Genomic DNA, 14,182 nt, shown 5'->3' on the forward strand with positions numbered 1-14,182 from the left:
ATCAATGCCCAATGCTATTCACCTGCTTTTGAAATACTAACTTCATTGATTCTGTAATGCATAGGGACATTCTTCATATATTATGCACAATGAAAGAACTGAATATTGTTATTACTATTAAAGGGAAATAGTAAGACGGGAATATATGTACCCAAAGTAAGAATATTGTGCAATTGCTTTGCTTATGATATTTTGTTTTCTTGCTTTGATATTTTATAATAGTGTAGTTTAGCATCCACTTCGCAGATGCTTTCTGAAACGTTCAGAATCTATTGAAAATGCCTGTCAAATCACAATAGACAGATAAGGGGTCATTGTCGAAAGTTGGTGGACCGGAACAGCACATCGTCTTAAGATTCAGACTGGACAAGAAAATGCAAATATGTCGTTTGTCCATAGTCCAGGAAGACACTGCTGTTTTGATTTACCGACTTTCGACAAAGGCTGCTTTGTTATGAAGGGCTTTTGGCAAAATATTCTCTGCGTTATAGAAAGCGTCTGCGAAGTGATGGCTAAAATGCCCTAATTTTCTCATTACAGCGACCAACTGTGAGGTAGCGTATACAGACTCCATTGAAACAACATGTCAGGATGATGGTGATGGTGTCCAATGTATCTTGGATTTCTTAGAAGGAAGTGTAAGTAGAAGCAGAAAAATGAAATACCATCCAGAATATCCCACCATGTTAAGGTCCTTGTTATGTTTTAACCCAAAATGTGCATCCTGTTTCTTTTAGTGTTGTGAAATATATTCCGTGTCTGTTGGTTATATGGTCAAAACAAACATAAAATACCAGTAGTGAAATATGAAAATCTTTATAGAAAGCCATAAATTTCTTTGATGTATTGACACAGTATAGTATGCTGATAAATTTTGGCTAATATTATCAGCAGATTTCTTACTGATGCCTGGTTTTGTTCATTTAAAAAAAGAATAAATCGGATTTTCAAAATTTTCACCATATTTTTTCATACTGCAGTATTTTTTTCGAGAAATTTTCGTTTTCCTTGAAATCCTGAAATGCATGTACAGTAGAAACTTAAGAGAAATCACAGGATGAATGTTTAAAAGGAAATTCCAGGAAGAACTTGTTCATACTTTCAAAGCAAGCATACTGATACTTGTAAAAATGAAAATGCCTTTGTTCTGTTTACTCATCTGTACTCGCTGAATGAAATTTCATCGGTTAAAAGGGATGAGCTTGCTATCAAACATTTTTTATCAAGTTATGGACGTGCCTACAACTAGATATTAAAAATAAAGATAAAATGGTTCTCAGAATACTTATTTATATGTATTTTAAGGTTATTCTATCTCATTGATTTTGACCGAGATTTTACTCTTTTTCCTTAATTTTCTACCTTATTTGTGGTTGAAATCAATCTCAGAATATCACCCCGGGTTGAAGTCGTATAAATGTACCAATAAATCCCAATCTTTTCAGTTTGAAGTTATTACAATTTTGTGTGAAAACCTTTTCATATCTAGGATGCAATATATTTATCAGTGGTGCTCTGTCTGTCCCAAGCAAATTTGTTGTCATAAATTGACATATCAACAAACAATGCCACCTATTTATGAGCAAAAAGTAATAACCATGTGCAGAATTGAGTCATTGGTCGCCACTTCTATTGTCATTGCACTTCAGAAAGATTAATCAGTTGACAAATCCAGGATCCAGGATATATATGCATTATGTGATGTCAGTAAAGATAATGGTAGGAGTCTCATTTGAGCATTGTTTGCATACTGGTACTAGAGTTTATCAAGCAAGTAAACAGTGATAACCTTTATGATGATATTGTTCATTATTAGGGAGCTCCCCTAGCTTGCCCACGAGTAGCAGCGATATAAAATGGTTCTCGGAATACTGATTTGAAAATATTTGAAGGTTATTTTGTCTCAATGATTTTTACCAAGATTTTCTTCTTTTTTTCTCTCGAAATTTCCTGATTTATTTGAGGTTAATATGGATCTCAAAATACCATCCAAGGTTTATATAGTGTTTGTGATTATATAAATGTTGTAATAAATCCCAATAAAGAAAGAAGATCTCAGTATTGAGAGATTCTACAGTGTATGTTATTGATTTGATAGCTGTATTTTCTTACCATGACATTTTATGGTTGTGTAGGTCAACTGGTCAAGTACAGATTTTGTGGATTTTTGATGTTGGTAAAATGAGCAGATCAATTACAAAAAATTAAGTTAAAAACAAAATGAACCTTCCTTGAATGCATGAGCGCTGAAGGCAGCTCGAGCTAAAGCCGGGGTAATAATAATAATAACAACGCGCCTCGGAATAGAATATTTCCAGATAGATGGCGCTATAAATGCCTATTATTATTATTAATGTAGTACATTGAAAATTGTCTTTGTAGACAATACAAGGGAGATAAGAAAAGTCTTTATGAGCAGGTAGCCTTTCTTGATGAGTTCTTTCAATGGGGAAATTTTCATATGAAACAAAATTTGCCTTTTTGATATACAGGTGGTCACTCAATTACATACAAGTATAGGATTTGGTCTTCATTTGGAAGTGATCGTTCTCTATAGTGTGTATGTGCAATGCCCATTTACATGTAGTAATTGACATTCTTTCAATTACATAAAATATATTGTAGTGTTTTTTTAATTGTTGAAATGATTGTATAAGAAATAAGACTCCATGATATTCATATTGTGGGCTTTTAGCTGAGCATTCACATGCAGGGAGCAGAGCATGTCATTAAACTATTTGTTATAAGCTCCTGAAATATTTGAATCTGATTGGCTCCAAGCATACTTGTCGATGAAAAACTCTGACACGGTGCCCCATGTAAAACACCCTGAAGTGTAATGTTTTATTATGAGCGGATAATAGTGGATTTTTTTTATAAATTTCATCAATTTTTTAATTTCATTTTCAGGGTTGGATGGAGCAGACACCCCTCTTCTATGGCAACTATTCCCCAGAGTTCTACCTATCGGAGAACAGCACCATCCCGATCAACCCAAACCTGTATAACCTTCCTCTGGCGTATCTCCTAGCTACGATCAGTTACTTTGTTATCAGTCTCCTCATGATGGTTAACTAGTAAGTGTACTCGTCTCTCGTGTAAAAGAATACAACCCTTGATATTACTTTCTCACAGTCATGATCAGCGAACACTTGAATTACAAATGTGTGTAAGTCCGTAGATACTGTTTGCCCATGAACCCATCCCCCCCCCGAAAAAAATTTAAAAAAAATTGAATAAATAGATGAAAAGCATGAATAAATATAAATGAATGAATGAATAAATAAACATATAGATAGATAGTTAGATAGATAGATAGATAGATAGATAGATATAAAATTAATCAATGAATTAAAATAATACAAAGTACAAAATAAATAAATAAATAACTACATTTAACAAATGGGAAAATGGCAATTGTCTTTAGAGCTGGTAACCTTTTGAAACTTTTGTTTTTCTTGTTTATTTTTCAAGGAGGTGAATGTCGCCCCCTTCTACTTTCCTGGGCAACTTTTATTGTTGACTAGTGCAACAATTTGATGAAGTTAACCCACTCCCAAGGAAGGTCATTTTGATTAGCAGATTTTTATTTGTAATTCTTTTGTACTTCAATAATGTATGTTTGATAGCAAAGCTAAGATTGCCAATTGGCATTAATCTCTTTAATCTTTGACAGTACGGCCAAGGGTTTTAAGGACAGCATGGCCAACAGAGAAGACACATCTTACAAGTATTGTAACCAGGTGTTTGCAGGTTGGGATTACTCCCTGACGGATTTCAACAATTGCTATCTCAAGCATCGGAGCATTCACTATGAAATAGCTGTGAGTATGTTAACCTCATTTCGCCGAAATATGTTATACATGTATTTAGTTCAAATGATAAATGACATTTGTGCTGGTAGCGAAATGAAGTATGATTGCTGACAAATGCATATAATGCATTTGCTATTTACTCACCCATAAAAAAACCCAGGAAATGAGAATGTTTTACGAGGTGACACGACATTTGCTCCTGCGACAATTGCTCTGGGCTTTATTTTGTCTAAGATATAGGGTTAGGGTTGCAATATGGTTTTATGTTGGGTTTAGGATAGGGTATAGTATCGAATTCTGGGTTGAAGTTGGCCATTCCATATTGTGTGTGGAATTCACACTAGATCAAATGTCATGGAACTGTTTTAGGGATATGAAAAGTTGAACGAATATATAATACAGATTAGTTTTATATCAACACACAGGGAGAAAAGAGCAAATATTGCTTAATATGAGCCAGGGCTTCAATTTTGCCATGATACATGGTCCATTTAACCCCCTCCCTTTCCCATGGGCTGGCATGAAACAAAATTTACTTTCGATAAATGGGTATTTTTTTTTTCCTATCTAAGGACATGGCGTAGGAGGTATCGGTGTTGAGCTCAATAATTTTTTTCGCTATGGATCAATGATTCATGCGATGCATTTCATGGTGAAAATAAATTGGTAGAGTTATTAGTCTAGATTTAGTAATAAATGTTCATTGTCTATATTTTTTCTTTTTAAAGGAGAATTAAACTCTTGGAGCAAGTTAGCTTTTGTGAAAGCAGAAAAATCAAAGAATAAGATCAACAAAAGTTTTGAGTAAAATAGGACTAGCAATAGAAGAGTTATGAGCATTTGAATGCCGAGATCACTAATGCTATGGAGATCCTCCTATTGGCAATGCGACCAAGATCTATGATGTCACAGATGAACAACTCTCCCCTTTTGGACACTGAAAATATACCCCAAAACATCTCTTTTTGCTCATTCTAATCATATGACAAACGATTCATCAATGATATAATGCTGTGAAACATCTGTACTTGTCCTCTCATAAAGAGAACACCTCACCTTGTGATAGACTCTATAAAAGTGAGAATATAAGTGAAATAAGTACTAAAGTAATGAGGGAGTTGTACGTGTGTGACGTCACAGATCTTGGTGGCATTGCCAATGGGAGGATCTACATGGCATTAGTGATCTCAATATTCAAATGCCCATAACTTTCTTATTATTCATTCAATCTTCCTCAAACTTTCAACAATGTGTTTCTTTGATTTTTCTCTTTGATATGGATTCAGCTGGTTTCAAGGGTTTCATTCTCCTTTAAAGAGATGATTTTTATGGTGCTTTGAATAATGCATCTATGTTTTGTCAGCAATGGAAGATAAGTGATGCATGCAGTTCATTTCATGGTGTAAATAAATAGACAAAACACTACATTGCATTATTGTTATTGGTGTTGGGTTGGAATGAATTAATCCAAATCTTTCCTGTTTTCTATTTTCCATCACGGCAGACTGCTCTAGAGGAAGAGAGATTAGCCCTGAAGCGTGCTAAGCGTACCACCAAACAGAAATGCAAGCTGTACTTCCTACGGATCTTCCTCAATCTCCTCGTGTTACTGGTCCTAGCTGGAGCCGGTTACCTCATTTACTTCACAACAGACTTTGCTGTTCTGGTATGTAATCAATGTCCTCTATTCCCTACACAATACGTGTTTTGTGCTTTCGCTCATATGCTTTTCATTTAAAGGTAAAAGACAGTTGTTGCAGCAAACAATTTTTTTCATGAGAAAGTCTTTTACATCAAGGTTAATTTTCAAAATATCATGCATCTAGATCTGGTACATTACTGTAAACTTATCTTTGTAAAATCATGAAATCTTAGCTCAAAAATGATAATTCTGATGATCACTAACACAGAAAAGCATATGTGGGACACTGTATTGATATTGCTTTGAAAAATACCGGACATTTTATGTAATTCTGTGCTTATTTTGTCAATTTCTCAGCAAGTACGCATTTTCTTCCAGAGCTATTTGGCACACATTTTTTATTTATACAAACAAACACATGGGTGGTCAGACTCATTTTATTGGATTCTGTTCAAACTCATTTTGAGATGGTTACCACAACTTGTATTTATCTTTAAAACCTGTAAGAACTTCATCCAAGGTTGACATCGAGAAGAATATCTCCCAATAGATTTAAACTATACATCGTTTCCAGTCATTTGAATTATTGTACATATTTAATAGGAGATATAATATTTTATCTCTTTAAGCAAGGCTCGACATTACCGGTGGCCCGGGGCCACCAGAAATTCACCTCGGGCCACCATTATTGAAAAAATATTAAGTTTTGGTGGCCCGAATCGGGCAACCAATAATTTTCAGAATAGCGCAATTTTTCTCCCCATTTTGCACGCATTTATCAACTTTCTACAGTTCAAATTGCAAGCCAGTTCGTCATGCGCCCTTTTTGTTGATCTACACACAAACACACACACAAAATTGGCCTACCGCTATAGCATTAAGTAGCTTTTATCCAGCCGGCCGCGCCGGCCGGCTGGCGTGAGCTTTGCATGCTTCAAGCAGCTGTGAGTCAGCAGCCTATTCAGACTCGGGGAGCTGCAATACGAAATGTTGCTTCTAAGAAATCTTCCACAGAACTGTGAAAATCCAAGTCAAAGTCACATTTTACACCAATGATATGCCCTTCTACAGACCTTGTTGCTAAAATCTGGTGTATCCTGATTATTTGCAAGCATTAAAAAGAGGAATCATGACCTCTCTTTTGACTAAAATAGACCGATTTCCAAATGAAAATAATACACATAAAAACACATAGGTGAGTACATCACAGTCCCACGTGTGCATTTGTATGTATGTTGTTACTTGGTTTCTTTCGAAGCTGTGTCTTTTCCGGTCTTTTCTAGCCAAAAATAAACAGACAGTTACTTTCTTTCTTGTTTATAAATGACTTCTTAAACACCTCTTGAGAAAGTAAATACTTTGGGAAGGCATTTCATTAATATGAAATGTGAATTTTTTCCAACATTTTGGCAAATATAGGGAAGGAATTTTCTCACTTTTTTTTTGCCGTTATTATTTTCTTTCATTTTTTTGACAGTAGTTAAACCATTTATACCCATTTATTAATTTTTAATGTTTTTCTTTATATTTTTCGGGCCACCAAACTTTAATATCGGGCCACCAAAAAAAATTATTTGAAGGTTTTGGTGGCCCGAACGGGCCACCACCAAAAAAAGTTAATGTGGAGCCTTGCTTTAAGGAAGATTTAATTTGAATAAATGCAATGAAATACAAAAATTCCTCAACATGCTATGTAAGTTATCAATATCAATGTATTTCCAAAATAGAATAAATAATAGAATATATATATATATATATTTTTTTTTTTGGGGGGGGGGCTAACCTTAGACGAAAATATTGTTTTGTTGGATTAATATTGCACAAATAAATATCATGAGGTTCAATATCATTGGGTCATTAGCTTTCATTGAGAACTTGATTGTAACGAGAATAAGGAATACACACCTGAATGTTTTCTCTGACTATCACGCTTAGAATTCCAGCAAGCCCGTCACCACCGATGCCTTTGCTTCGCTCCTCATAAGCTACCTTCCGTCCATCACCATCACCCTCCTCAACGGCGTCGTCCCCATGATCTTCAACGTCGTCGTCCGGTTCGAGGACTACAGTCCGCAGTTTGAGATCAGCATCACCCTGATCAGGTATGGACCTCCGTCTGGGGAGCATGTCATGAAAAAAAAAAAGCCAGTGATTTCCACTGACTGTTTGTTATAAGCTACTGAAGTCCTGGCATCTGATTGGCTCAGAGCAGATTTGTCAGTGTAAATCACTGACAAGGGGGCTTCATGAAACACTCCCTGCACTTTCATTCAATAATGATATTTGAAATATGGCGATTTCATGAAGTATGTACATACCCTTTATGGGAGTCCCAGTTTTCCAATTTTTAAGATGCAAAATGAAATGCATGTCACAAAGAAAAGCAAACAGCTACTTGGCTTGGGGAAAAATAATTGATTGGATGCTCCTGCCTTAGAGATCAATAATTATGGGACAACTAGATATATTTTTCTATTTCATAAAATACGATCCAAGAGTGGTTGCTTAAAACAAATAATGCATGTCTTCAAGCCCACTTCACTCAGCCTACATGTAACCGCTTCTTGCCATAGGTGAACAGAGCCTCACTCAACTTCCGATGGATCATATAATGAACACATTTGCATGAATTATTTGGTTACTATTCTACTTGTTTCTTACAGGATGTTTTGGGGGGACTTTATGTAAGTGAGTTTAGTATTTGGGTGGGCGCTTTTAAATGATTCTCATATTGCATTTGTCTCTTAATACAGGACAGTGTTTTTGAGACTTGATGTAGATGAGTTTGGTACTTTGGTCGATACCTGTTAACCGATGATTCTATCCCATTTTCAATCGTTTACAGGACGGTGTTCTTGAGACTTGCTTCCTTGGTCGTTCTCTTCCTCTCCCTCTACCCTCAGATCGTCTGTCCTGGAAGAGAAAGTGAACCTTGCGATGTCTGTCCAAGTGACCTCAAGGTTACCTGTTAACCAATGATTCTATCCCCTTTGTTTCTTTACAGGACGGTGTTCTTGAGACTTGCTTCCTTGGTCGTTCTCTTCCTCTCCCTCTACCCTCAGATCGTCTGTCCTGGAAGAGAAAGTGAACCTTGCGATGTCTGTCCAAGTGACCTCAAGGTTACCTGTTAACCAATGATTCTATCCCCTTTGTTTCTTTACAGGACGGTGTTCTTGAGACTTGCTTCCTTGGTCGTTCTCTTCCTCTCCCTCTACCCTCAGATCGTCTGTCCTGGAAGAGAAAGTGAACCTTGCGATGTCTGTCCAAGTGACCTCAAGGTTACCTGTTAACCAATGATTCTATCCCCTTTGTTTCTTTACAGGACGGTGTTCTTGAGACTTGCTTCCTTGGTCGTTCTCTTCCTCTCCCTCTACCCTCAGATCGTCTGTCCTGGAAGAGAAAGTGAACCTTGCGATGTCTGCCCGAGTGACCTCAAGGTATGTTTCTGGGGCAGGCAAGAAAATCAATATTTTGTTTTTGCGGGTGCTACTTTTCACGACCTACTGTCTAATTCTGCAACATTAAAGGTCAAGTCCACCCCAGAAAAATGTTTATTTGAATCAACTCAGAAAAATCAAACAATCCTAATGCTGAAAATTTCATCAAAATGTGATGCAAAATGATAAAGATATGACATTTTAAACTTTTGTTTATATTTTTCACAAAACAGTTATATGCACAACTTAGTGGCATGCAAATGAGAGTCCCCTCATTTGCGTACTGACCAGAATGTGCATATACATGTAGCTGTTTTAAGAAATAAAAAAGCGAAATTTTTAAATGTCATAACTTTCTTATTTTACACCCGATTTTGACATAATTGTTTGTGATATGCATCATGGATTTTTCCCTTTTTACTTAAATCAACTTTTTGTTGGGGTGGACTTGTCCTTTAAATGAGCTTTATCATTGCACTGAATAGGGATTTTCGGGGGCTCTTATTTTCTGCTCAGAGCCCCGTGCAATTTTTTTGAAGATTAGGGGGTTTTTCATCAACATTTTTGTCTGACAGATTGTCGTATCCGAAAACTTTCCTTGATTTTTTATTGGCTGAGAAGCTCTGTTACTGTGGTAACTGTCGGATAACACAGACTTTTGAGGTGTTGCACAAAAATATTTGCAATCAATTACAAATTTTATATGTGAATTTACAAGTGACAGCTTACCCCTCATAAGCTTCCTTATGAACTGTGCCCTAGGTTCAACATACTAATAATCATGAATACCATGTTTCTTTCTTCTCTTGTAGTGTTGGGAGACATACATAGGAAGAGAATTCTACAAGTTGACGATTACTGATTTTGCAGCTGTTGTACTGGTCATCGTTTTAGTCGAGTTCCCGAGAAAGTAAGTATTCTAAGTGCAAGCCTGTGATATTGTAATATGCACAGGATTATCTCTCACCCCCCCCCCCTCCTGTCTCTCTGTCACTCTTTCTTTATTGCATATTTTCATTTGCATTTGATAATATGTAAGTTAACAATAATGTAATCTACATTATAGGATTAAATTGTACTTCTGTCCTTCTCTAATATAAATATGGATGCTTTTAATGTGGTGTTACTATGGCCATGACTTGGTTATCCAGATAAATATTGAATGTTATATTCTCACCAGATTGGAAGATGCATTCTAATTTTTTTTTTCCTAAATGAACATTATCTCCAAAGAACACTCTCCAGTAAACACAAAGTTTGCAATTAAATGCAAGATGACACTGACCAATGATGATCATTCGCTTACTGTTCATCATGTTCACTATTAACCAATCAAAATCATTGTTTGACTCTGTCCTTGTATAGACTCGCAGCCAAGTACTGTCATTGTGGCGTGGCTAAAGCCCTTGGTCAGATGGAGTTTGAGATTCCAAAGAATGTGCTAGCCATCGTCTACTCGCAAGCTTTGTGCTGGTAAGTATAGCCCTTGACTTTTATTGTGATGATATTTACCTTTGTGCATACTTCTCATAATAAACTTTTGAATGGTTAATTTTGACGTTAAATTGCCAATACGTCTACTGCCAGCTCGTCCACTCCCCACATCGTCTACTTTCATTTAGTCTAATGCCATACCGTCCATCAACATTTCGTCTAACAACCATTTGGTCCAATCATCACTTCGTCTAATCACCATTTCATCTATGACAATTTCGTCTCATGACCAGTTGGTCTAATTTCAATTTCATTTTCATTCATTTTGCACAATTACCTCTTAGTCCAATTAGACCAAATTGTATATGCACTAAATGGCTATTGGATCAACTGGTTATTAGACGAAATGGTGAGTGGACGAAATGGCAATTAGACCATGTGGATATTGGACGAACTGATGGTAGACCAAATGATAGTAGAAGAGTTGGCAATTGGACGAACTGAAAATAAATTTTCAGACATCTAATTCTAATACCACATTTGCTAAACCCACTTGGTCTACTATCAATTTTGGTCTGATTGCCATTTGGTCTACCCTACATTGGTCTAATACACACGTTGCTTACTGCCAAGTTGGTCTACCGGTAATTATTGCTTCGTCTTTTAATTATTTTGCCCTTTGTCAAATGAAAAGTTGATTCATGAACAGCTCATTTAACCATAGAGTCATAATGATAATGATTATAATAAATAATATAGGATTTGTATAGCACACGTATCCACCTTGCTAGGTGCTCAAGGCGCTCCTATATTACCCCGGCTAAGCTAGTCTACCGATTTCTGGTGCGCACAGCTCTTTTGAGGAATTACTTCCTGCCGGTACCCATTTACCCCACCTGGGTTGAGTGCAGCACAGTGTGGATAAATTTCTTGCTGAAGAAAACATGCCATGGCTAGGATTTGAACTCACCACCCTCTTTTTGAAAGGCGAGAGTCAGAACCACTAGACCACGACGCGCCCACACAATAATGATGTTTAGACCAGGAGGATATTAGAAAATAAGATCAAAGGGTTATAAGACAAAATTATTGTATATGAAAGATGAAATAGGATAAGAACATGTGGGATGACATATTTTTTATTATTTATTTTTTATGGGATATTTCTCAATATACAGCTTGTACAATTTTCTTTTACTCTGAGCTATGAACATTTTTTAGAATGTTCGAAATTATTTTATTGTGGGATTATTATAATTTTAGCAATGTTATTATATGTGTATACATGTATCTTGAAATATACATGTAATTACACACACCTAATCAACTGAGTAGGATGCTCAATTTATTGATCAGCTGTTTTTAATATACAAAATCAGCATTTATAATTGAACAAACTTTTAAGATAGTTACGTCATACACCTGCATTTACATAATTGATATCAATTCATTTTGTTACAATTAAATGTTCTTCAGTCAATACACCTTCATGCTGTAACCAATTTTTTTAAAATTGTTATTTCAGGGTTGGGTCCTTCTACAGCCCTCTCCTGCCAGCGATCTGTGTGCTGAAATGCTTCATCTTCTTCTACTTCAAGAAATGGAGTCTGCTCTACAACATGGTGCCTTCGTCCCGGCCGTTCAGAGCGACCCGGTCCGGTATCTTCTTCATGGTCATTCTCCTCGTCACGTTCCTCATCTGTCTCATTCCCATCGGCTACTCCATCTCATCGTGAGTTCAAACAATTCTATCTCACTCGTCCTACTGTATATTTGAGTGGTATTCCCTACAAGGCTGAGGGTCCACGAGGCCAAGGATTACGCTTGTCTACATTAAATTGTTTTTTTCTTGTTTAACAGGATCAAAACCTTTCTATCAGTTTCAAAATATGCCTCGAAAGTGTGTAGTTGGTTCCATGAAATTTTCTCCGTCGACAATTGCTTGGATTGAAAATCTGCACGTTAAGCCAACATAAAACCTACAGCACCTCCCAAAACTAAATAAGCCCTAATCCTTACCTTTACATTATTCTGAACCCCAAAACTCTATTACAATCCAAACTCTAACCATATGCCCTCTGAGATATTAAGACTGGAGCAAATGTTGTGTCGCCGCGTAGTTAAAATGATAACAGTGATTTCTAGAGTGTACCGGTGCATTTCAGTTTATGTTGAAGATCAAGCTAAGCCGAAAACATTTTGATGTACATGTACACTGTAAACACACACAAACTCAACTCTGCTCTAAAACTCAACTCTAGGCCTCATGGACCCTCCCCATATTTGAACGAGTTCCCTCAGTTGGTTAAAGGACAAGTCCACCCCAACAAAAAGTCGATTTGAATAAAACAAGAAAAATCCAACAAGCATATTACACTGAAAATTTCATCAAAATCGAATGTACATGTAATGTAAGAAAGTTATGACATTTTAAAGTTTCGCTTAATTTCACAAAACAGTTATATGCACATCCTGGACGGTATGCACATGAGGGGACTGATGACGTCATCCACTCACTATTTCTTTTGTATTTTATTTTATGAAAAATGAAATATTCAAATTTTTTCCTCATTGTCAATTGAAACAAATATTAATTCCTCCCTGAACATGTGGAATCAGCATTGCTTAATACTAAATGATTCGGTCAAGTTGGTCCTTATCGTCAAATCCGTAAAAAAAAGAAATATTGTATAATTCAAACAATAGAAAACAAAAGAAATAGTGAGTGAGGGACATCATCGACTGTCTCATTTGCATGTCACTGAGTTGTGCATATTACTGTTTTGTGAAAAAAAGTAAAACTTTGAAATATAACTTTCTTATTATACTGTACATCCGATTTTGACGAAATTTTTCTCTATCTATTTAAATCAACATTTTTATGGGGTGGACTTGACCTTTAAGCCCTTGTGTTTGGGTAACAGTCACCATTTGGGCTGCACCAACATCATGATCACCTTTCAATATCGTAGGTGGCAGTTAAGATGAATGATTATTCTTTTTATTGGGTCTGGATCGATGAGCCATTTCAACAAAAGCTTTTGTCGAAGCAAACACTATTAAATGTTTTCATGATAAATATGTGGGTTGTTTTCATGGGCAATTTACATTTGGTATGCGGTTGCTGATGCTTGTTTCATTTCAGGTTTCAGTTGATAGAGCATGTCTATTGTCATGTTAATGGGATTGTTAATTTCATTGATGTTTAATGCATGGGGGATTATGATAAACTGTTTTATATGTTACAGAAAAACCAGGTGATATGAATTCAGCTATTTTAATCATATTTCTGCAGCTGCCATAGTTCGTTTTCTTCATGCATGTAGAATGAGTGGCTGTGTACTACATGTAAATTACATGTGGCAGCACTCAGGAATGATGAGAATCATTACTGTGATGAGGAGGAGGAGGAGGAAGAAGGAGAAGAAGATGATGATGATGATTTCACTTAAGATGGTGTTGATGATAGTAAAAGTGATGATGATGATGATAAAAAACAGTGATGATGACGATGATGATGATGGATGATGAAGTTGATGATGATGATGATGATTATGATGGATAACGAAGTCGATGAGGATGATGATGAAGATAAAAAACAGTGATGATGATGATGGATGATGAAGTTGATGATGATGATGATGATAACGATAATGATGAGGATGATGATTATGATGATGATGGTGATGATGAGGATGATGATGAGGATGATGATGATGATGAGGATGATGATGATGATGACAATGGTGATGGTGATGATGAGAATGAGGATGATGAGGATGATAAAATAGGGGAGATGATATGATGATGATTATTATGATGATGATGGTGATGATGATTATTATAATGATGTG

At 36.1% G+C, this 14,182-nt stretch overlaps 1 protein-coding gene across 1 annotated transcript in view; it reads left to right on the forward strand.

The window, feature by feature from the left end:
* LOC129268975 (transmembrane channel-like protein 7) overlaps window positions 1-14,182 on the forward strand; it is a 32,247-nt gene that overhangs the window by 11,297 nt on the left and 6,768 nt on the right. Inside the window, exons 6-14 of the mRNA XM_064105852.1 lie at window positions 541-638; window positions 2,911-3,077; window positions 3,677-3,824; window positions 5,320-5,481; window positions 7,393-7,559; window positions 8,303-8,417; window positions 9,707-9,804; window positions 10,260-10,367; window positions 11,854-12,060. Coding sequence (XP_063961922.1) covers window positions 541-638; window positions 2,911-3,077; window positions 3,677-3,824; window positions 5,320-5,481; window positions 7,393-7,559; window positions 8,303-8,417; window positions 9,707-9,804; window positions 10,260-10,367; window positions 11,854-12,060 — 1,270 coding nt within the window. The remainder of the gene's footprint in view (window positions 1-540; window positions 639-2,910; window positions 3,078-3,676; window positions 3,825-5,319; window positions 5,482-7,392; window positions 7,560-8,302; window positions 8,418-9,706; window positions 9,805-10,259; window positions 10,368-11,853; window positions 12,061-14,182) is intronic.

Source organism: Lytechinus pictus, chromosome 10 (genome assembly GCF_037042905.1).
Source record: "Lytechinus pictus isolate F3 Inbred chromosome 10, Lp3.0, whole genome shotgun sequence".
In the NCBI taxonomy this organism is placed as follows: Eukaryota; Metazoa; Echinodermata; class Echinoidea; order Temnopleuroida; family Toxopneustidae; genus Lytechinus; species Lytechinus pictus.